Genomic DNA, 25,072 nt, shown 5'->3' on the forward strand with positions numbered 1-25,072 from the left:
CCCTATAAAGTACTTACAAGATCCAACAAAATTTTCAGTTAATATTTAGATAAACAGCAAACTTTATTACCATAACCAATACACGAGGGCTCAGAAGTTCTGGTTTCCCATTCTGTGCAAGAGTTGTCTGAACAGTCAATTGGAAACCACTGCCATTATTACCCTGGGTAATATACAGTAAATACTCATTTTGTTACACAGTGTGTATGAGGTATTGATGCCTTTCCCTGGTCTTAAAATCAAGAATCAAACATGGTTAGAAGGGAAAAAGGGATTTTACCTCGGTATTTATTTTAAGGATCCTTAGGTGCACCAGGTCCAGGTGGAATGCACCGAAATGCACCCCACAATGCACAAACATGATAGATTGGGTATAACCTTATAGGTCTTACTAATTAGCATATCTACCAGAGGTTCCCCAGTGAGAGGCTTGAGTGAGCCCCCCTCCCCAAGGAGCCTTCCCCTGGGTGGTTCTATCTTAGTTCACAAAACGTGTTCTGGAAAGGACCTTGGTGTCTGAGGCTTTCTGATCCATAACTACGAGGCTTCTAAGATGTTTAGTCTCCTAGCTTAACAAAGTAAGTCTAAGAATGTAGGCTAAAAGCCACTAAGAATACAAAAAGCGATAAAAGGGGTATAAAAGAAAAGGCAAAAAATCATCATGGCATCAGTATCACACGCACTGTGCCCAAAATGAATACTCCTAATGAATTTACTATGATACAGCCTAGCAGCTTCTCAAGAAGTTGGATGCTCCTAATACGGACTTGCCCTGTTCCCTAGAGGCTTGTTTTAGCAGAAATTTTGTTCTATTATCATCCGAAAATTTTATAGTCTCATGTTCAAAAAAGTGTTCAACACCTCAAAGATTTCCTTCCTCTTTTGCACATAATGAAAAGGAAAGGATAAGGAGAACAGCGAGTAAAAAAAGAGAAGAATGCAGTTATAAGGTGACACAATCCTGAAAATAATTCAAGTGTTACTTAAAATACAGGTAACATAAAGTCACCTAGAAAGACCACACACAAAAAATTAGAATACCCATCCCAATAAAAAAACTAATCTTCAGAGAAAAATCTTGCATTATTTCTATTTAAACCTTATGTTTTTCTTGGTAAAATGAAAAACTCAATCTTAAAACTTTTTTCACTGAACGCAAGTATCAAAGCTTAAGAGACAAAACAGACTGGACAGTAGATCCAGTAGTTCATCCATTCCCTGAAAAACTACTACCTCATTTACAAAAGTTAGTTTCTACTTTAAACTTCCTTTCCTCCTCCTGTGACTTTTATTATTATCTCAAAACCCAGTAATACATTAACACCTAGTGATTTACACCAGGAACTTGCTGAATGAAGATGCAGGATTATAAACCTTTACACCACCTGAGCCAAATTACACATTTGAAAAATATTCATATGGCTCAGGATAGGAGAAAAGGAGGGAAGGGGAATGGCAGAACAGAATACTACTGTAGAGAGAACCATTTACTCTTACAGATCCAAGAGAAGAATAAGATACACCTAAAAAGTAAAACATTTCTAAGTATTATACCACTTTACAACTAAGAAAACTGCCTTCAAAGGGGTATCTGCTATCTCCAGTCAAGCAGATTAAGAGTATTACTTTTAATTATCTTTGTTTCTATTTTCATAATTCACTTCACTTCATTTAAACAAGCCCTTTAGGACTACCTTGTCCTACAACTCAGAGTTTATCCCAGCTCTTAGGAAGAACAAATTAATTTATCTGCATTCAGAATACTGTCATAGCTCAATCAAACTTAGCCACTTAATACCAAATAAAAAATTAATTTCAACAGAAATTAGTGAAATTCTCTAAGGAAGCCTGATCACTACAACCAAAGTATATAGATATAAGAGTACTTAGGAATATTGTGATAAAAAAATGAATTATATGCATACCTAAAACTATTCTCTACTGAATAGGTCTTTTCTGAGGTAACGGGAGAATCAGGCTTAATATACTGCCTTGTGTCTGTAATGCAGTTTGCAGAGGATGCTTTCACTGGACAATTTTCACAGTATGCAGGTGCAAACTCCTCTTCATTACTGGTTCCAAAAAGGTCAGGGTCATTCTGAATCACATCAATGACAAGAACGTCTTGGTTGTAAGCTTCAAGGATATCTGGTAAATTTTCACTTCTGTGTTGTGGAAAATTCCCTCTTGATTTTCTATCATCATTTATTTCTAATCCAACAAGGTGGTCGACTGCATTCCAAGAATGACCAGGAAAACTAGATTTCAGCACACATCCAGTACCACAGAAATCAGGCACAGATGACTCCAGCTGTCCATCACGAAGAGGATGTGGATATGCTGAAAAACTTCCAGGGAGCACAGACATCTCATTAGAGAATTTTACAGAGCCATCACGCTGGAACTCCTTACTGTCAATCTCATCTGTTTTTTTCTGTATGGAAGGTGGAGATGTTGCATCACTCATGACAGGAAGAGGACACTGCTCAGAACTCACCAAGAAAGTATCTTTACCTGTCTTCTGCCTTCCTGGAGCACTAGTACTTTCAAGAAGCTCTAGTGGACTGCAAATTTTTCTTTCAAATGAATGGACAGATTCCAATTTCTTGGATTCAAGTTTGTTTCTGCATAAAGGAATTTTGAATTTTTTAAGGTTTCCAGAGGTTAATGGTTTAATAAGGTTTAAATGAGCAAATGTCTGGTTCGCTACCGATACTTTAGGGCTGGAGTTTATTCTGCTTGCATTATCTGTAGAAGTACCATTCTGGACTGCCACAGACAGGTTTCTTTCTGTTACATCTCCTTCATTTTCATCTTTTTGTTCTGTTGTGCCATTCTGGACTGCCACAGACAGGTTTCTTTCTGTTACATCTCCTTCATTTTCATCTTTTTGTTCTGTTGTGCCATTCTGGACTGCCACAGACAGGTTTCTTTCTGTTACATCTCCTTCATTTTCATCTTTTTGTTTTGCTGTAAAATTCAAGGTTGCTTTAACTTCTTGCACATCATCATGGTTAAGAGCCACAGCACTTCTATCTCTATTAACTGGTGATTCCCCATTTTCATTGTTCATTGTCAAAGTCTCATAAATATCCACAGAAGAGGATTCTGGTGTTTCAAGTGAAGTATGACAATCAATATTTGGATCAATCTTTTTATGCATAATTTCTTTTGTAATGTCTGCCAATGATGTATGCAAATCCAACTGTCTCAAATTCCCAGTCACTTCACTATGTCCTACAGCTTTAACACTGCTTTTATCAGAGGAATCCTCCCAAGCAGCCTTTAAAAGTCTTTTTCCTTCAGAGATGGACCCAAGATTTTTAAGAAACCATTCAGAAGTCCTGGCACAAGATTCAACAGGCCAAACTTTTTTGCCAGTCATGGGTATTGTTCTTTGACAGGTAAACTGCAGCAATTTCTTATTAACTTTGTTCAAATTTCCTCCTGTCTTGCTTTTGTGACAATCAGAAATATCATGGATGTGAGGTAACACTCTCAGGCTATCTGAAGCAGCTGCATAACGTGCCACACAGGTTGAATTTTCTCCTTTTGCTATTACAGAGAGCTCAGATGTCTTCTTAAAGCCAGTTTCAAATGCAAGTAATTTGGTACTGTTATTTCTCCAGGCTGATACAGTTTGTACTTCATGAGTATTTTTTTCTGTATGAAAATCTGATGTATGATCACATGAAGCTGACAGAGTATGATTTAGTCCTGAAACTGCAAACGAGCTTGACATGGCAACTGCTGCTTCTGTTTGTAACTCACACCTTTTCCATTTACTAGCCATGTCTGCAGTTTCCTCCATGATTTTCATATTTTTTCTAGGCTTTCTACCAGTATTCCACTTTTTCCCCCTTAAACACTTACTGCTTTCACTCAGGCAGCTTGAAAAACAGCCTTCTTCATTTTCACTCTTTTCTTTATTAGATGATAAACCACCTTTTATGAGTGATCTCTTATTCTGCATTCTACTAGTGCTGCAAATTCTACCACTCAGATCTCCACTACCATGGGCTACATGGAAGAATCCATTTAATTTATAACTGTTGGTAGTTCCACTAGCTGAAGGCTTCACTAATGTATTGATGTAACTACAGTCCTCTAACATCACAAATGGATTCTTTCCTGTTGCACAGAGCAAGCCACTACAGTGGTTTAGGGCACTACTGCAATGTTCAGCATCACATTTTGCAGATGTATTCATCACTTTTTCAGCTGCAGTCACACTTAAATTTTGCAAGTGCTTGATTTGACCAGATCTGTGCTGCCTTTTTTTATACTGCACACCAGGCTCTTTTGTTACAGCATGGCACAGAAAGTTCTTGCTTTCAGTCCCACCTGAAGTAGAAACTGCAGAAGATCGAGAATAGCGAGATTCCTTTTCCTGAGAATCTTCTGCCCTGTTTTGCTTTGTCTTAACTTTCTTCACAGACTGTAAAGTAGCAGAGTCCTGCTCAACTGCTTTCAATTGTTCCTCTGCTGATTAAAAAACCAAAGAAGTGTCATTAAAGAAAACTTTAAGGAAAAAGACTACCCTATTGAACTCTTTTATAGAGAGAACCAAAACCCCCAAACATTCAAGGCTGCTAAAGAACATGACACTGTATAAGGCTAAAATATTTCTGTAAAGTTCTATGATTTTTTTTTAAATGAACACTATTGTGAGACTTACAGTAACAAAGGATGTAGTATCAGAAACAAATGCAAAGAGGAACAGACACGGTGTCATAAGGACATTGGAAGTTGTGTATTTGTTGTGTATTCCACACAGGTCGAAATAAATTAGAGCAAATCTAGCAAGAAAATGCAGATGCCGTTTGCAGGCTCAGCCTTAAAATCTTTTGTTTACACAGCAGATTCTAGTAGGAACACTTATTCATAGGAGTATCTTCCAGAGACATAGTCCAATCAAATGCATCAGACTGATCAAGAAGATCCAGGAAAACTGAAGGACTTGCATTTTTAGAGACTACTACTTTTTATTTGAAAGCAAATACAGATTATGTAAAAAAGTGTATATCTGAAAATTTAGACTAGGGAATGAACTCAAGAAGATGCTAGTATAACGTTGCTTTTTTTAGACATTCCTTTTCAAGGTAAGACAATTTTAATACCTCAGTTTTTCAGAATATGGTTTTTAGATAAAATATTAATAACCTACAGTAAATATTTGTCATTTGAATGTACCCACTTTGAAAGTAAAAAGATGGTTTTAGACAATCATCCTGGAAAAAAAAGAGACTTTTAGAACTCCTCTTTCAGAATCGTTCCAGTTTGACTCAACATTCTCTTAAAACATCAAAACACAATCATTGCTTCTGCATCTTTTGGGATTTTGCAGAAAATAGCAGCAAAAAAGTTCTGAGAGCAAACCCCAGCATCCTATAAAGGCAGACATTGAAACAAGACAGCATGATACATGTTCAAAAATAAACAGATAATAGATGAATGAAGAATTGACTGTCTTTTATTGTGGCATTGCTGAAACTACTGCCTCCTTTCTTCCTTGTGCCTCACCACCTCTGCAGAAATGGGGAATGCTTTTAGGGGAAACAAACTCCCAACACTTCTTACCAAAGGCCTGCCTATTGCTGCCCATACCCCTTTCCTCCCTCCCTCCCTCTCTCTACCCCCTCAAAAGGCTAACTGGTCTCCTCTCCTTGGTGTTAAATAGGCTGCTTTCCTCCTCCAAGAAAAGCCTTTCCTGTTTCTGAAAATCTTCTTCTAAGACTGGTGTTATTCACAGTACTGGAAAGCACACCCTAGCTTTTCTCAAACTAACTCAGCAGCCAGTTTTTAAAGGGGTCTTACTGCAGGACCAATTTAGGAGCCTAAATTCTGTACCTGTACTTCTACAATGGAGCTCTACCAGTGCTTACCACTTTCCCCTGGGCTGTCTGGTCCTTTCTGATGGCTTGAGCTCTGCTGCTCTTCTTTCATGCAACACTTCTGCGTCTTTCTTCTGGTTGTTGGCTGCTCTTGTCCACTCAGACCCTGTAGCCGCTGCGACAGCAGTGCATTTCTGTTTCTCATACTCAGAGCTTGTTTCCTAGACTCTGGAAACAGTGTATGCTGTTCTAGCAAGGCAGAACTACCCCTCTCTCTGGGACCACGTACTTTTGGTTTCACCACTGATCTCCTCCTTTTCCTGCCCAAGCATCTCTTTTCTTTTTCTTGTATCCCTAGCGTTCTTGATCCGACTAATGGACACCCAATCAAGTTTTCTGGTATATCAACCTCTTCCTCAGGTTTTGGTTCAGGCATGATTTCCTGAGCCCCCAAATTCTTCTTAAGATCTAGGATTTGCATGTCCTGTGTCATTCCGGAGTCAGTGCATTTCATTCCAGTACTCCATGTGACCTTTTTGGGTTGCAGATCTTCTGGTTCTGGAAAACAGGAAATTCTGTGTCTCTCTGTGCTCTCAATCTCCCCCTTCAAGGATGGGACTTGTAATTTTATTTCCATACAGGAATATTTGCCTTCTTTTCCTGAGCTCCTTGAACCCTCCTGAAAATCTGAGAGGTTCAGGTCTTCTGTGCAACGTTCATTCCTTTCAAGCCCTGCTGAAAACGTATTCTGCAAAGTAGCTCCTGAGAAGAACAGCTGTTGACTTTGACCTGTCCCTCTTCTTACAGTCTCTTCCCAGCACATTGCTGCAGCCGTGGCTGCTGCTTGCCAATCTTCACACTCAGCTGTGTCTGAAACTGGTGAAGCTACACCCTTGCTTCTTCTGGGAGACTTCCTGTGCTGGATTCCCTTGGTTTTTTTACCTGGGAATTTCTGGTTGTTCTCACCTTGCTCCTTCTGCTCGGGCACAGGAGGAGCAAAACGCTTAAAGGAAGCACCGGAAAGCCTGGCAGGTTGCGGAACGGAAGGGAAGGGCTGCTCAGGCTTTCTCTTTGGTGCCAGGCGAGGGCTCCGCCTCACTACCAGCTTTTCCCCTGCCTCACACCCTGCACCAGAAGAGCCGGGGCTGGTGACCTCCGGATCAACCGGCTTCACCTCGCTGGCTCTCACCACTTTCCCTGACCTCAACCGCGCCATCTCGGTGGCGCAGAGACAGCAGCAGAACCCACAAAACCCACTCGCCAGCGCACCTCTCGCTGCAATCCCGCTAGCCCGGCACCCGCAGTGGCTGCAGGCCCGACCCGGAGCGGGGGACAACCCCTCCCAGGCTGCCGCTTCAGGGGACAACCAGGGGAGCCCAGGCCGCCCAGAGAAAAACCACGGCCACCGACAAGCCCTTCCTGACACCCCCCCTCCCACCCCCAAACACACACCCGGAGCAACCTCTCACAGAGCAGGGCGGTGAAGGAAGCAGTCCCGCACCTCTCCAGACTCAAGAAGGCCGCTGCCTGCAGCCTCGCACGCCACTTTCCCACCCTTTCTCTCTCCTCTCTCTACCCTCGTCTACCGATCCGTCCCTCGACGCCTCGTCCAAGCGCCCCCTGCCCGCCCAAAGCGCCGAGCTGCCGCCGCGCCGGCGGGCAATGGTGGTCTGGCGGCGTGAGGCGGCTCCGTGGCGCGGCGGGGAGAGGCGGGGGGCGGCGAGAACACCCGCCTGGCTACGCTCGCCCTCTCGCCGGGCCAGCGGTGCCGCCTGCACGGTTAAACCCCAGCGCTGGGGACAGCGAGCGCGGCTCCTCCGGGCGGTCGTGCCTCGGTGTTTGCAGCGCCCGGGCAGGCGGGCGTGCGCCGATTTGCGCTGCGCAGCCGTCGTGCTGCCCCATGGCGCCCGAGGCGCTATGGGGAGGTGCCGGGCCCGGGCACAGCCGTAGCCGGGGGGGCATGGGGCACCCAAGGTAACGGGCTTCGGTGTGGAACTGCCAGAGCCTGTGAGCAAACGCCCAGCTCGCCCCGAGCTCGGAGTCGCGTGGGTAAAGACCCAGGCTCGCCCATTTCGTCGGGTGTTCCATCCACCTCAGGGGTGCAGTATTCCTTCCTTCGAGCACAGCGCTTCAGAAGCTCGCCGACACTGAGGGGCCATTCGGTTCTTTCAGAGAATCACAGAATGGGTCAGGTCAGAAGGGACCACACCCTTGCTCAAGCAGGGTCATCCCAGAGCACATGGCACAGGATTGTGTCCAGACAGTTCTGGAGTGTCTCCAGTGAGGGAGACTCCACACCGTCTCAGGGCAACCTGTTCCAGTGCGTGGTTGTCTGCACAATAAAGAAGCTTTTCATGTTCAGCTGGAACTTCCTGTGCATCAGTTTCTGGCCGTTGCCTCTTGTCCTGTTGATTGGCACCACCAGGCAGAGCCTGCCTCCATCCTTTTGGCACCCCCCCTTTAGATACTGGCAGACATTGATGAGGTCCCCTCTCAGTCATCTCTTCTCAAGGCTGAACAGGCCCAGCTCCCTCAGCCTTTCCTTGTGTAATACTCCAGTTCCATGATCAGCTATAAAGCTGTCCACTGGACTTCCTCTAAGAGCTCCATGTCTCTCTCATGCTGAGGGCATCAGCTTTGTATTTCAAATAATACAGATTCTCAGGACTTGAGTTACGGGGGGAAAAATCACTCAAATAGATTATATAGTCAGAAAACAATGGAAGTTGGTGTTCGGGCTTTGAATGGGGTGATAGTTTCAACACAGGTGGAGAACACCAAAGCTTCAGGACCATCCCCTGCGTGATAATATGAACATGTAGAAGTTAGCTTAAAAAATCAATGTTGTACAAAGACTGAATCTAAGTGGCAGGTGCTATGAAAATCCCAAATTATTAAACTTAATAAGCTGGTACTCTAATGCCAACAATGCAATAAGCAAAATTGCACATGGTTAGTAAATGACCGTGTCCTGCTAGCAGTCCCTTTCTCTTTGCCTCAGGTGGTCTCTGAGGGATGAAGTACCTTCCTCAAATTCATTTCACCATGGCTTAGTGCTTTCTGGTGTTCACATTTCATACATCCTAGTTTGGGATCTGTGCAAAGAAATAAGGCACTTAATGTCACAGCTTGCTAGATGTGCAGTTCTGGGGATGTAAAAGAGTAGTTGGAAAGGTGTATTTTACTAATGGGCATTGGTTCACTATGTAACTTCAGCCCATGTAACTCACTTTTATCTCTGTTTCTCCATCCAGAGGTAGAGATAATACATTTCAATCCAAATAAAGACAGAGAACATAGGATTTTTGCTAAAATCTCTCCATAGATAAAGAAAGAACAGGAAGGCTGGGAAATGGTTAAACTTTAATCTGCTTATCGTCTTTTTAGATTGCACATACATACTTAAATGTAAAAAGTCAGGAAATGGCTAACTAAAGCTAATCAAAGCAGAAAATACAGATTTCTTAGGCAGTTTCTCCTGTGGCTCAGTATTGTGCTTCTGGTCCTTGGGACAGAAAGGACCCAATAAAAGGGAGTTAACTGCACAGTATTTATCATTGTCAGTGTTCTGCAAGGCCAGTATTACATAAAACATTCAGCTCTGGTGAAATTTAACCATTTAACCTTTCCACTTGAAACTTTCTTCAGTGTGTAACAGAGTCTTTTAAGATAGAAAGATGAAGAAGATATGCTGAAAAGCAGAAGTAAAGGAAATCTGGAAGAATGGCATATGAATTATCTTACTGCTCACTCTAATTTTTAGGATTTTAGTATTTAGTCAGTTATTTAAAATGATGAGAACTCTCCTCAGACCAGATTTTTATGAAATGAATAAAAAATCTACTTGAAATGAATACTAATTAAAGGCATTCTTCATTAAAGTACTTTGAAAAAGCACTAGAGCTTCAGAAAGGATATTTTGAAGCAGCTGTGGATTATGTTAAAAAACAGATTGCATTCAGTTTACAATACTGCTAAAAAGAGGTGGTATAAACATTGTCTTGCAAAGTGGATCAATTTAACCATCTTTTAAAAATACTTGAAAGATAAGAGAATTTTAATATATAGGCATATTTAAAGAAATTCTGTGTCAAGTGTTTATTAAAACTGTAGGTTATTAAAGTGGAAAAAACTTTCAAAAATCATATAAACAGCTTAAGGATGAAAAATTAGTTATTTTCACATTTCAACAACATTTGAATTAGTAATACTGCTACGAAATGTTTAAACTTTATTTTTAAATTACATCTTGTTTAGAAATAAAGATAAATGCTTGTTCCTCTTGAGTTTTATAGTTCTCTATTTCAATGCCATATCTAAATTTTAGAACTAATTCAGCTTTTGCTGATCTGTTGCTTTGTTTCAGTGATTTCTTGTTATTCTAGACACTTCAAGACAGTTACAGAAAGATGAGGTACCAGGTGTCTGAAAGTTAAAAGGGAATTGTGGTGCCTAAAATACTTTTTTTTCCCCAGAATTACCAGTATACTTAGAGATGTCTGGCAAATTTGAAATGGGAAAAAGGAACTTGTGTGACTACATTTATGTGAAGTCCATAATTTTTTTTTTCCTCAGAGGAGTGTGTGCACTTAGCTCCCCAACTGATGTAATTTACATTGCTACTGTGGAGAAATTGTGGTTGCAGATCTAACAATGATACATTTGAGCAATCTTCCGAAAGTTTTTGAAAGATTGAAATTTATAAACACATAATCCAGCTACATAGGTGAGCAAATCATATAAATTTTTTATTGGGCTGTATTTTAGACTTTGCTAATGTACTCACCTAGCAACAGGAATTAAACTGTCTTTTTTTTAGCTAGGGAACTAGAAAGAATTAACTTGAAAATGAACCTATTTTTTTGTGAGGCAATGAGAAAAATGTCTCCCTGGACCACTTCTTTTTACACTGCTTGCATCTTCATGCTTGGCTGAGGGGGAGATTTGTTATCTCTAGCAAACCGTGGTGGAAAGAGTTTGGCTGTGCTGTAATAACTGAGACTGAGCTCTGAAGAATATGTCTAGTCTGTTACATTCTCAAAACACACCAAATTAAGTCCTTAAGTAATACAGCTAAAAAGAAACAGGAAAGTGTTTCATTCCAGTATGTGTAAGAAATGATCCTTTTATAACCCCAAGGATTTATTAACAATTCTGAGCTATTGGTTTTGCAAAGTTAGAACCCAGAGATAGTAAATATTTTTGTGATAATTTTAAGTAACTTCTTTATCCCCTGCTTTCTGTTCAAATACACTGGTGCTTTGGAAATACATGTATTGCTAAAAGTTGGTTTTTTTCTCAATCCCTTCATGTATATCCCTCTAAAATTGCCTTTGCTTTTCACTCCCAGGCTCTTGAGTCAGGAGCCACCTTTGACATGGCGTCTAATGAGAATGCTGCTAACTGCCCTTGTATTGGGCTTGAGGTACGATGTTCGTGGTCAGCTCATGTCCTTGGTACTCCTGTGTGTAGGTGTTGACCCAGTCCATACTGACAGCTGTTTCCTTGTCTGCCCTGACACTGGGAACTCTGTGAGACAAGGGCCAGTAGGGTGGTGAGAGCGAAGATACCTCGGTGAAAATACGTGATCTATTTTGTGAAACTGCTGCGTGATTACACTTATTGTGAGTGATTACATGGCTTTGTGGCGGCAGACTAGGTGAATCCAGTGAGTAGCTGGATACCTCAACCTTTATTTTAGTGTCTGTTTTTATTATAGAACTGTACGGGGCAGATTAAAGTAACTTCACTTTCCACCAGTTTAAAACGAGTCATTGGAGGAAAGCTGCTGTATTTTGTAACGAACCATCTGGCATTTCTTGGTAGATCCTCTGATTCCTAATTTACTACTGAATTGTGACAGCATGAAAATCAAGATTATTGATTGTATAGAATCAGTGTTTCCCTCTGGCAATTCTGTTTCTGTCAAAGGATAGACATAAGAGGGACAAGGACCTCTCACACTGGGTTTTGCAAGCCTTGAAAGTCATCTATATAATTTGCCTTTTCTTTGGGTAATGGTGGTGCTTGACATTTATTCTGGAAGACTGACTTTCCAGATGATCACATCTGATCTGAACCTTACAGAAAGTGGCACTAATCGGTTTTAAGGTTCCACAAGGGAACTCCTGTGTAAGGTTCGTATTCTGTTTTACTCCCTTTCATTCATGGCTCTTTTTAATATTTCAGCTGCTAGGAGTTTAAGAATAAACTAGCTGTCTAGCTGGAAGTAGAAATTTAAAAAATACACAAGCAATAGAGGATTAACTAGTCAAGTAGGGGACTACACATTCTGTCACACTGACCACTCGCTGCTCTGCTCTGCTAGCCCCTGCAGCTTGCGGCAGGAGTGGGGAGCAGCCGGAGGCTCTTGGCTTTAAAGCTGCTCCTCTGGACTTCAGCTCTGTCCAGGGGGGCTGAAGCTCCAGGCACAGTGGCTGTCAGCAGCCCAGAAGAGGGAGAGGATAAAAAGTAGCGAGGAGGCTTGCCACAGGAGATAATTCACACTTATTGAAGAGTCTCCTCAGAGAACAAGCCCAGAACAGCTCCGGGAATCATCTTATAAAGGGAAGCGTTACAATGGGGATGGCTTAACTGGGGACCAATAGGGATCTCTTAGGGGAGGGATATGGACACGAATAGACACTCCTAGGGGCCAATAGTCTCGAGGAGTGGAGGGAAAGGGGTCACATGCCCCAATGGGGCGTCGCGGTTTAGGGGATTGCCAAGAGGGGAGGTATCTGAGGAGCCAGGATCTCGGGGGATTGACTAGGTGACCATATAGGGGTAATTAGGGAGGGCTTTGGTGACAGGCACAGAACTTTCGGGAGTAATGGGAGGGGTTTGGGTGATTGATGGGGAACCGACTAGAACAAGGGGAGGAGAACAAACGCATAGGGAACACCGGGAGAGCAGCTTGGGTCTGGGGCAAACCAACTGGGAATAGGAGTAGGGAAGGTAGGGATGAACCATCGGGGTACAGAGAACATACGAAAATACAATAAAAATATCGCATCACGACAACATTCAGTCTCAATTTATTTTAAAATTCTCTAAATAAAACATATCTTTGCTTTCACGTAGATAATACATACCATGTACCTACCGCTAAGTCTGTCTTTAGAATCAACAACTTCTAGTCCCTGTGAAAAACATGGAGTTATGAGGAAAGCATCTGGACGCCAGCAAGTATGTGACACCTCCATCTTGGTGCCAAAAAAAGATTATAAAAAGTGATTTTTAGATGAGACAGTTAAAAGAGAAAGGAAAAGAGGAAATTAAAGTTGAATAAATCAGAGCTAGAAAAGGCATAGGATTAGAAATTATAGGGGTTCAGTAAGGTATAGATAGAATGCAGTAAACCAGTAGATAATCAGGGAAAACAGTGCTAGACAGAACACAGACGAAAATACCCCGAATTGCTTCAGAAAACCACAGAAAAGAGTGGTGAAGACTAAACACAGTAATAGAAAACTTTCCTGTGGTTCAGACTGACTGAAGAAACAGTGGGGGGTCATCTTTAGCAGTGCTCCTAGGAAAAGTAAAGAGAGCCTGAACTTTGAATAGTGACAGTGATCAATCGCAAACTGGGACCCCAATCTGAGACCTAATTCATCTTGCTGTTAGGCATTGAAAGTGACTGGCTTCTACATTCAATTTCTTGTGCCATGGTCATCCATTAGGACCTTACATCTTTGCTTAGTAGTGTCAAGGTGGCTGACATACCGAGTGTGGAGCCTCAGAACAGCCTGCTGTGTCTTTTCTTCCTTGGGTGATTCGTCCATAAGCATCAGGTCACTCCACATCCCCCACTACATTACATAATTTGTATATATAGTTTTGACCTGAAGAGTGTATTTGCAGTTACTCTGTGTTTTTAGAGCTGCAGATCTAGGAAATGTCTGCTACTTACATATGTATATATTTTTTTGAGGCAGTGTTATTCTCTAGTAATATGAAAGTACCTTTTACAGTTGATGAAACCATGCTGACTGTTGTGCAGTGCACTGACTGTACAGCTTTCCCTAACTAAAGCCGCATGCAGCCATTTTGGAATGTATACTGACTCTACCACTGAACATTTTCCCACTGACATATCCAGGGTAATCTATGGGAGGAGTTGCATGAAAGCTGACATTATTGGTTCACATATACAAGACTGCAACATCTTGCTGTGTAGGAAAGAGCAGAGTAGATCGGATATTTACCTGCATTTGCATTCATCTGCTTACTTCTTCACATGTAATTAACTATGCTATTTGAAAACAACAGAAAATGATCTTCAGATAAACCAGGCACATACTAGGTGCTGTAGTGGGGGTTGGAAGTAAAATTCATTGATGCTAAGTCAAAGCAAGGCACCCATTCAGCATGGACTTGCATCCAGCATAAATTATTTGCTTAATATTGACATCACTTGCATATCTTCATACTTTGGTGGGCTGAGTAGCGGGGTCATAACCTCTGAGTGGTATCTCAGCTATTTGCATTCTGTGTATGAGAAGACAGTTTCATTTAAAATCTAAATATTCCTTGCCTGTTGTGTCCTACTGCTTAGCCAGCATTTGGGGTCAGAAAATTTCTTTTTCACCTCTTCACCTAGATAAATATTTTTCTAATCAGCATGAGGATTGTTGATGTGTTTGTGATGGCCCAGGTTCCATGCTGTGCTAACTGCAAGAGTGTCCACTCTTTGGCTTGGCTGTCACTTGGTGGGTCTGACTAAGCACATAAGTAATTGTGGAAAGTGTAATTTCTGGAGACATTCTCCCGCAAACAACTACTCTGTTACTGTGGAGAGCTGATCAGAATGTCTCCGTGCTTGCTGGTGTAGACAAATATGTAATTACTGAAGAAATTAGATGTTTCACTGTTACAGGGGGAATTATTTACTGGACTTCCCTTCAGCCTTGCCACTTTCTAAAGCAATTCCTTTGATACCAAACAGAGAAAACATCCTTTAATAATATAACACGATAGCTCTGAAACCCCATTATGAGTCATGGCTCCACTGTAGGTTTTCTGCATAATATTACTATTACTATTACTATTACTATTACTATTACTATCACTATTACTATTACTATTACTATTACATTGGTAGAATTCTTAAGTGAGTAGTTACATTCCTGGTCCCCGGATCAGTCAGCTGAGGACAATTGAATGAGCCATCTCAAGTGCTAGTTTTGTGAAGATGTGAAGACTTTCTGAGCAGAGACTGTACATGGATGGTTTAAAGACTTTAATTCATGATAATTAAAACTGTAGTTTCACACTCACAACATTTGGCATGTTGCTCAAGATGAAAATTGGGGTGCTTTTCATTAATCATGGTGTGATGGTCAGGTAGGAAGTGAGGTTATGTATTCACACAGCACAGGGTACAGAAACAAAGAAGAGCAGGTCTTCTCTGATGTTATAGTATCTATGCAGAAGTACCTTCCTTGCACCTCAGGAGCCTTTCTTTCAAATGCTTACCCACCTGTAAAAAGGCAGGCAAAAAGTGATAATTCTCAATGAATAGCAATGTTGTTGTCACCATCCAATGCACAAGTTAGAGCAGCAAGGCACTCAGTTTCCTTCTTGGCTGCAGCAATTGTGTTGCATTCACTATTTGTGTGCCTGCTTATGTCAGTCATTCCTTCCTGGTCTCTGAGTATGTATTGAAGAATTTTGTCTAAATTTGACTGTCATGGGATAGAGAGCAGGGCTGTTAAGTTCCTGCATATTTCATGAAGATGGACGTTCATGTAGATGAGAAATCATCCATGGAAAGAAAGGCTCACCCTTTATTAAACACAAGTGAATTCACAGAAAAGAGAGATGTCGCATACCAGGTCTTTCCCCACTGCTTACAGAGCTACTGATTATAAGATCTTGAACAGGGTTTCAGGCAAGACTGGGTGTCAGGGGGCATCTTGCTTGTGAGAAGACCTGATGGAGGGGAAAGAGTTTCCATGGGTGTTAAAATTGCTGGCAGAGCTTTATGACCAGAAGGCCCTAAATGTTGTTCCTGAGAATTTCCTAAAGTTGGGGAACACAAGCTGTAGAGCAGTATTAATCCCTCTGTGGAATAATATGTTTCCATATGTAGCGCATCTGAATGTTTTTCAGGACTGTTCCAAAAAATGAGCCTCTTTCTTAGTCCATGGGAATTTACAGGAAAATAATTTATATATATAGTTTATGTTGTGTAGTGAAATTATGAATAAATGTAAACAATATATTTATTTACATTAGAATGATGTAAGTTGCTTTTGTAAACATGCAAATAGTTATTTATCTTTGCTGCTTATGTTTGAGTTTCCTATTCTGTTTCGAATCTTGAAAAAAGCCAGGTATTTGTATTCATTTTGCATGCTCAACAGTCTGAGACAACTGAAATCAGTCACTTGCTTTATGTGGGCTAAGAATGATGCTGGCAGGGATTCAGGTGATCAGGGCTGGGCAAATGCTGAACTGAAACCTCTTCCTGTGGTGCAGGATACACTCAGTACCTTGTCTTTTCCCCACCCACCCATAACATTTACGCTTCATCTTCAGGTAGTGGTTTGTCACGTAAGTCTGCATTGTGGTCTTCCTGGGGGCTGTTAGCTTGTTTTCCTGGCTGCTGAGGAAATTAGTATGTATAGCCAAGGACAAATTATTTCCAATCGGGAATCTGTTTGGATGTTCTTAACTAACATCTTTCATTTGAAGTAGTTACAGACTTCTGTGAATACGTTTCCTTACTTTATAGGCTGTATTTATTAAAACAGAAAGGTGAATTAACAAATCTGTGCCTCATTAAAAAAGTGAGGCACTATGTACAGCATTTGCTTTTCAGAGACCTGTTTTCTGATACCCTCATTCTCCTCTTTCCCTGAATAAATGCTTTCTGTGGAGTGAGATGGGAAAGTTACTGTAAACAATTCAGGGGCTGCACCGAGTCCTTACATTTACTTGGGAATGTGTTGGTGCAGCTGAACCTACTGCACTGCCAAGAGGCTACACATGGAGTTGCATAGAGCTCTGTGATGGGTTTTCTTGGTCTTCTCCTTTTATGTGTGAATAGATGCTAAGGACACACCCCAGTGTGAATGAGAGCTGGTATTCAAATCTCACCATGCTATAACCTTACCTTCTCCATGCTTGAACGCTCAGCTTGGGTTTTGCATCTGCTTTTCACTTTCAGGGTGACAGGTAAACCTCCTTGACCAGCGCATGCTGGCCCCATGAGGTGGAGTATGTGCTCTGCCACCACAGCCAGGCTTCACACATATACAAACCTCTGCATTTTGGGAGAAGAAAAAGAAACAAGAGAAGCAGGAGACTATGGAAAGAGAAATCCTGGCATGCTCTGTGAGGAAACTGCCATTTCTTTTCTCTTGTCTGCTTGCTGCTCCTCCATGCATGAAGGCTTCAAGCCACATAATATGAGTTAGTACATAGCCTATAAAACGGCTACAGTATATAGCCTATTTTTGCTATAAAAACCAAACTAAAGCAGCACGCCTCATTAGTCAAATGGAGATGCAGAAGAGATACTGTTCTGAAAAGGAATTATATACGCTGCAATAGTATTCACTGGGACACCCAACCTATACATTTTTGTTATCCCCTTCCAGATAGCCCTTCATGTCATCCTTTTGGGGAGGCCTGCCATTTAAACTGTAGGCTTTTGGGTCAGAAACCATTATTCTGGGTGTCTTTGATTCTCAGAGTGAGGCGTCAGCTGATGGAGCCTGCAAGTTGCTGCTGTGCCCTGAACATGTGAGATAAAAGTGGTAATATTTGCAGGGGCAACTGAACAAAGAATTTTATCATATATAGCCTTTAAATATTGACTAATTGATTTAGCGCTTGAGAAATACTTGGGGCTTGTGGATTTGTCTACTGAAACTGTAAATAGCTGCTGTGAGCAGTCTCCAGCTGGATTCACAGAACACTGCTGGTCACAGTGACCTTCCCTCCTGTCCATTTTTTGTTACTAAAAATAGTTGGAAAAAAAAGAATTAATCAGGACTGTCATTCATATCCAAACTATATTAATTCATATGTTAAAATGTACTATTTATGAAATGAAACCATTTTTATGAGAAGGAAACTAAACTATGTTGAATTAAAATGCCAGAGGTTGTTACAGTTAGGTATTTATATGGATTTATACACTCAAATTTCCCAGCTATTTTATGAAATTCTCATGATAGAAATTGTTTTTCAGAATCATAAAACGTTTTAGGAGAAATATAGGCTGTGGGTAGTAGATTGGATTTTTCAGGAATGAATGGCTGCCCTGCTTGCAAATTCAATCCTGGAGCAGATGACGTGGTGTAGTGAATTTGCAAAGCTGTAACCAGGTGGTGATGAAAACCTAGTAATATTTTGATACATTGATAAACAGGAAGAATTTATTTGAAAAACATGATGGATGACCCTTTCTTGATTGTTAATCCATGATGACATTCTCAGTGAATAAAAAGTTAATTCTCACTGAAAGTCTGAACGCACAAGCAGACTTGTCTGTGCTAGCTGAGTCCACAGGGTTACCAAAAGAAGTGGAAGAGTTTTTTAAGCAAACTGGATGGATTGGCTCTCCTAAGTGCCTCTGGTCTTTAAATCTCTGATATATTTTCTAATCTTGAACCACTTTACAGCATGCATAACTGGTTAGCTGATACTGAATAATGCCTACCACCCCACCAAGAATTCCTGGACGTCTTTCCTCTCTTTTACTCAGTGTAAAGTCTCTACCGTAAGATAATATAATTTAGTTCAACTCACTCTAAGCTGCATCATACTAAGGGATCCTTTGCTTTCAGAGGTTTTGGTTTGCTTTTGAAGGAGATCCAGGAATTAAGGTTTTGCCAAAAATGTCCCCCCCCCCAAAACTGAAACCTCCAGGAGTATCACTCTGTATTTCCTTCTGTAAGCAAAACATTTGGACATTTTTCATTAATGTCTTTCTGGCCCTGCCTATGTCACTCAACAGGATGGAATGAGGAGATCCCTGAGGAAGGACTAATCAAAGTTTTTCCCACAGCAGCAACAGTATAGTTGCCTCAGTGTGTTGCCTGTACCCTTAACCAGCCCTTCTGAGGTTGCAGAAATTCTGTCCTGCAGTATTTTTTCAGGGTAAAAGTTTTCTAATTTCTGTCAAAGGTTCAGACTCCTCCAAGGTATGTTTTTCTGAGAGAAAAAATAAAAGCCTGCCAAAATTTTCCAGCTGGCTCTTGTTGTTAATGTAGGGAGGACGCATGGTGTTTTTCATAACTAATAAAGATGTTGGTGTCCTACTTTATAAAGAAACTTAGTTTTGACTGTGAAAATGTGTCTGATTCTTCCACAGATTTAACTCTGACATAATAACTCGGCTAGTGCTATACTCACTAGCTTAGCTCTCTCACCTAGCAGCACCTTCTGCTGAATTAACCCTTGTCTTTTCTGTCTCACTTTTGAATGTCTGAAACCAGTCTCCTTACAAGGGTTGAACACCCAAAAACATTGTTCAGTCCAAGGGGCCCTGCCTCCTGTTCCTGGCTTCGTTTTAGCATCACTAACCTGTAACTGTATTAAAGTGACTTATTGAATAGGGCCCTAAAATGCCAGCTGTGTACCCTATTGCCTTCTGCAAAGTCCTCTGAGCTTCCAGTTGCTCAAGTAATAGTCTGATTAGTTAATCATTTCATCTTTGATGGTTAATCACTTCATCTTTGTAAGAAGGGCAAAAAAGTGGGGAGGTGGAAATTTTCTCTGTGTGTCGTGTTTAGGACAGGTGGTGACAAACACTGATGCTGGAAGGATTTGTCCAAAGTGTCTGTGTTCCCAGCAGATGGTGCTGCACTGGTGGCCATGAGCGAGGGATGTGTCCAGGACTGACAGCTCCTCGTTCCGGTACCTGCTGTTCTCCAGCACTTTGTGAGATGCAACTTAAGATGCAAAGTTTATTGAGGGAAAGGGATCCGGGGACACTGAAAATTGCCACCACGCAGTATGGAAATGGCCTGTTTACACAAGTGCATAGGTGCTGCACAGTCTGAATTTCCCCTTGTGGAGTTTCGTTATGTTTGTGTTGCTCTTTAGTTCATTTGCACTATTGGCTTTGTATTGTATTCCCTCAAGGTTTGCGTAATTTGTATAAATATACAGCTTACTTCTGGGGCTAGAAATTATGTGCACCTTCATTTTGTCAGTCCTCTTAGATGGGTCAGGGCAGTGCTCCTCTTTCATTCTTGATTAAAGAATTATGGAACATTTTGGTAAAGAAAGAAAAAAAAATCCTTGTCTCACTTCCTACTCTGCTATTTTGGAGTGATTTGTGAATGTGAAAAGCACTTAGCAGGTAGGTAGCAAAACTGCAATATTTATGGTTTGCTTTTTAAAAATCACATTTTTGCTACTGTAACCACAAGCACTGTTGTCAGGAATTAACACTAAAAAATTTGAGTTTTCCCTAAGCTCTGTCTTGTGCTTCTTGAACAGGAAGACACTGGCAACAGTCAGAAATTATTTTGGTGATATACTCCTGCCATATGGAGGACCATTTGTCTGTGACCCATGTAGTGACTATTAGGGGATCAAAGGTTCTGAGCAGTGGGGAAAGGACTTCAATAAGTGACCTCATGGCTGGTAAGACCAGCCCTAGCAAAAGTAATTTTTTTAATATTAAAGTCTTCTCACAGATTTTGTCTAATAGTCTGAGCAGACAAACTTTTTAGGGCAGACTTCATATCATTGGGATCTTTTGTGCCTCATCTAAACATGTTTCATAGTGCTTAAATGCTGTATTTTAAGTATGTGGGAGGAAGAAAAAGTATGTGCAAAACGCTGTAAATTGCCCTGTACTTTGGAATACCACTTGATTTTTAAAGACCTTACTACAAAGGTCATGGTAACAATGTATTAGAACCCTTAGTATTATTTAGTAGTAATTTTTTTTAATCCTGGGGTCAAAAAACCTGATTGTCAATGTTGAATATAATCAGGTAGAATGAGCATATAAGAAATCTTCACAAGCAAGAGAACAAACCAGCTCAACGTTTTTACCCTTGCAAGGCCATGGCCTTTTCATCACACTGGCCATGTAGATAGAGCAGTATTTTCTTCTTTGCCTTTGTGATTATCACTAAGCAACTGGCCCTTCACTGTTTCTGTGCTCAGATCTGGTTTAGAGAGATTTGCCTCATTTTGAACTTTTTATCTTTTAGAAACTGCATCAGGAATTAATGGACTGAAAGGAGAGTGCCTTGGATGAGTGACATTTCTTTGTTGAAGAATTAGAAATTACATTATCTTCTCCAGCCCTCTATGGAGAGAACATGAAAAGTATCTGCCACCCCCACAGCATCCTACTGCTGTTGAGATTTTGCAGGTTTGGAGAAGGTGAATTTTGGAGGTGCCTACAAACAATAAGCAAATGTATCTGCTTGCACACAAATGTCCTAGTTCAGCAGTTGAGTAAATCATATGCTGTCAGTGCAGTTCAGATGGTTTGCTACACTGCAGCACAAGACACAAGATACTTCTTATGCAGAAATCCAATTTATATAACCTGTTTCCTCCTGAGGATGAAATCTACTGAAAAAAAAAATCTTTCTGTACTGCTTCTTTTAGGTAATTTCCTGGGAGGGGGGAGCTCTCTATAATCACAGAGTTTGAACTGCCCTGGTACATAGAATCCTAGAATCTTCAAATGTTAAGGGCTTGGAATGGACCTTAAAGGCCATCTAGTCCCAGCTCCCCTGCCATAACCAATAAACCTTTCTGTCCCACTCCAACATGTGTGTTGGAGACAGTGGGGTATGACATGTTAGCTATGGGACAAATAATTTTTAAATGTATGTCTAGATTTTCTTCCTAAACACTGGGCATAAAAACGAGTGTAACAAGGAGTGTGTGTCCTACACTAGTTCTATTCCATGCTCACTGAATCTGCTTAAAAACAGTGGTAGCTTTTTCCAGAGATGCTAAGCTCTTATAAACTGCATCACAATTTTTTCAGGCTATCAGCTGAGTAAAGCCTTTTGTTAGCCTCTTAGTATCAACAGAGAGAGATAAAAGAAAAGGATGTCCTGGAGATTTTCCTAGGGCAGACTTCATCCCTTTCTATTCCGCCATGAAACAGAGACATCCCTGAAGGTGCCACACATTTATGGTACAAGAAGAACAGAGATGCTTTGTAGTAAAGCAGCAAGATGCAAAGATGATGTGCAACCCCATCATTACGAAATGACACATGTCATGTTTATAAAATGGCTGTTGCTGACATGAGTTACCTGGTTAGTTCCTGGGTAAAGCTGACCACCTTCAGTGGCAAATATCTTCAGGAAATAAAGGAAAATAAAGTGACTCTCAGTTCCTCCTTATTTTTTGTGCTTTAATCCACTTCTGAATGTCATGGAAATATGGGTCGCTGTGTAGCAAAAATCCGTATTTGTAATTCAAGTTTTAATTCCATAAATGATTGTGTTCTTCAGTTCATCCTTATAACAGACTTTCATTAATAAGTAGTAGGAAATTATCTGAGAAACTTCGTTGCTTGATACAGATGATTGTGGCAAGTTAATTGCTGGTTCAAAACTACCCCCCTATGACTAACGTTTCAGAGAGCCTCGTGACACGGTTATGGGACACTGCTTTTCTTTGAGATTAGTTGTCTTTCATTAATGACTAGTTTTACGGCTTCTGGTATTGGATGTTTCATTTGAAGAAACCTAATTTTTTTTTTTTTTCCAAGCAGATAAGAGCCATTCTTCTCTCTCTGGTGAGACTGTATTGAAGGGCAGTATACTGTCTTGTGAAGATGGTATGAAAAATCCCATTTCTGGATGACAGGCATAATAGGAAATGCCATTCCCACACTCCACAGACACACAAGGGAAAACATGCTCCAGCCCCAGACAATCAAACCTTTAATTGTAAAGCTAATGCTGATTTATTGCAGACAGCAGTGTGATTTTTTTTTTCCCTTGGCACTTAGAATAGCCAGGTCTCTCCCCTTTCTCTTGTGCCATTCCCCGTGCATGGCATACGCCATGGACTAAGGTAGCTGCATTCATGCCTGGAGTTGCAAAACTTCCCCTTACAGCAGCACAGCAAGCTACCATTTATTTTTAATTGCTCCCCACCGTGTAGGCCAATTAAGGATGAAGCCAGCAGGGCAAGGATCACTGGCAAAGCCTTTGAAGGGAGCAGACCCAGCATTTGCTTCGCCGGAAGGCTGCCATTCACACATTTGTGCAAGAATGCAAACAATTGGGCTCACTCAGTGGGATCAAGTGCTATCTAGTTCAGTCTGAACCACTTTCTAGTGCAGATGGCAGTGAGAGTGGCAGCACCACTGAATATTATCCTCGGGGTTAGAAACTTTCCAAATGAGATTTCCATTCGTGACCCTCCTCATTTCAGCAGGAAACACCTGCTAAAGCAGCTTTAGGAAATGCCTCTCATTAGCAGCTTCTGTTCGAGCTCAGGTTTTCCTAGCCATCAGAGTTCAGCAGGCTTAAGAACTTGATCTTTTGATAATATGAAAGGGAAAATATTAGAGGATAGTGGGTACAGCCAACATTTTGGGCTCATGTTTTCTACCACCTTAGTTATTCCTTTAAAATCCTTGTTTAACACATTTATTTTTCCTAGCTTTTGAACCTCCTAAAAAAGAGGATTTCTGGGCATCCTAAACCACTTGGCCATTCCCAGGAAATCCTGGATGAAGGGTTTGCTGGTTAGATTGGAATTAGCAACCCGATATTTTTAACGGTTTGGGAAAAGAATGAGTCTGCAAATTTGGTCATGAGTGTTGTGAGCAGTCTGTGCTTTCCAGCTTCTGCAGAAGAAACCCAGGATTTATGTCCTGTTTCACACAGAGCTGAGAAATACCAACCAGCATGCACAAACCCAAAAATCACTGCAGAAAAGTAGGAAACTCAGTTTTATCCTGGGAAAAGTTTTCAGGAGGGCTTGCTGTTCCTTGCAATGGGCTTTTACAAACTGTCAGTTGTGGCTCACACATCAGCAAGGTTGTGTCTGCTCAGTGTTAGGGACATGCAAACACTGGGCTTGGGAGGGGTTTGGCATCCCTTCATGTCTGAATGCACAACATGCAGGTAAATGTTAGTCAAAATAAGGGCAAATTCTGTCTTTCTTCTTCTTCTGTTCATTGCGTGAGGAACATGCTGGTGTTTCTGTGAGCTAGTTCTCCAGGGAGGCTTTCCAGTCACCCACTGGTTGGGATGGTGAAAGCAGTGGGTGCATCCAGTGCTTCTGGCTAATAACACCGATCTGCCCTGCTGATTGCATATCTCAGTGATGCCATCTCCACAATTTTCAACCTTTAAAAAAAAATTAATTTATAAATGCCTCCATGTTTTCCAGTGGAGAAGACTCTGTATCAGAAATCTTAGATTATTGACAACTAATCTTTCAAGAATCACTTAAAATTCTGGCCACAGCTTATATATATGCACAGAGGTCTTTTCTAGATGAAGATAGCTTTCCAAGTGCTCATGAAACCTCTTACCTGGGTGATTGTTTAGTCATCTGTCTGGGGAAGCCCTGTATGACTGAAAGGGTAGAGGTCAGGTTTTAAATGCTATTCTTTATATGACAGCAATGGAAAATTATGCAGCTGAACTGAGACTGCAATTCCATCATGAGTAGGCAGGTTTCATTTCACATGTATCCCATGCAGCTGGGTTTTGCATGTCATAGAAAACAGCCACTCCCTGGTTTGTCTATATATTGGATTTCTCCACAGAAACGCCTGCAAACATCTATGAGGCAGAAGGCCAGTGTGACTTGGATTATTCCCAGGTGCTTCCCATCTCCCCAGACCCCTGCAGCACATCTCCCTCCTGCCTTCCCTGAGCTGCTCCTACTGCCAATGCAGCCACTGCAACCCAGCCAGCAGAGGAGGAATTTCCTGACACATGCCGAGCCCCAGGAGCCCGAGCTCCCCGGGCTGCTGGGCTCTCACTGACATGGCATTGATGCTGCAGATAAGAGGACTGGCATGTCTCTAGGGCTGGAAAAGAAATGGAGCTTCTGCAGCTGCTTCTGTTCTGATCCTAGTTTCTCCCTGTATGACTACTTTTTGAGATTTCCCTGCATGTAGACTTCTGGGGATACTGCAGCTTTCAGAGCCACATGAAGTCGTTGTGACGATCAGTTACTGATGGCTGTTAAAGCAAACCAGCTATTAACATTGCTAAGGGTATTTTCTTTTTTGTTGTTACATTAAATGCATTTCAGCAGTAATGTAA

General features: G+C 41.3%; 1 protein-coding gene across 4 annotated transcripts in view; it reads right to left on the reverse strand.

Moving 5' to 3' along the window:
- TOPAZ1 (testis and ovary specific TOPAZ 1) overlaps positions 1-25,072 on the reverse strand; it is a 339,264-nt gene that overhangs the window by 34,657 nt on the left and 279,535 nt on the right. For 2 of the 4 annotated variants that reach the window (XM_069007399.1, XM_069007398.1), the window contains exons 1-2: positions 5,886-7,208; positions 1,926-4,485 (exon numbers count right to left, since the gene is read on the reverse strand). In XM_069007399.1, coding sequence (XP_068863500.1) covers positions 1,926-4,485; positions 5,886-7,050 — 3,725 coding nt within the window. In that variant the 5' untranslated portion in view covers positions 7,051-7,208. Of the gene's footprint in view, positions 1-1,925; positions 4,486-5,885; positions 7,209-25,072 lie in introns of those variants that run through there. The other 2 variants (XM_069007402.1, XM_069007401.1) reach the window with 2 other exon arrangements.

This window comes from Aphelocoma coerulescens, chromosome 2, assembly GCF_041296385.1.
Source record: "Aphelocoma coerulescens isolate FSJ_1873_10779 chromosome 2, UR_Acoe_1.0, whole genome shotgun sequence".
NCBI lineage: Eukaryota > Metazoa > Chordata > Aves > Passeriformes > Corvidae > Aphelocoma > Aphelocoma coerulescens.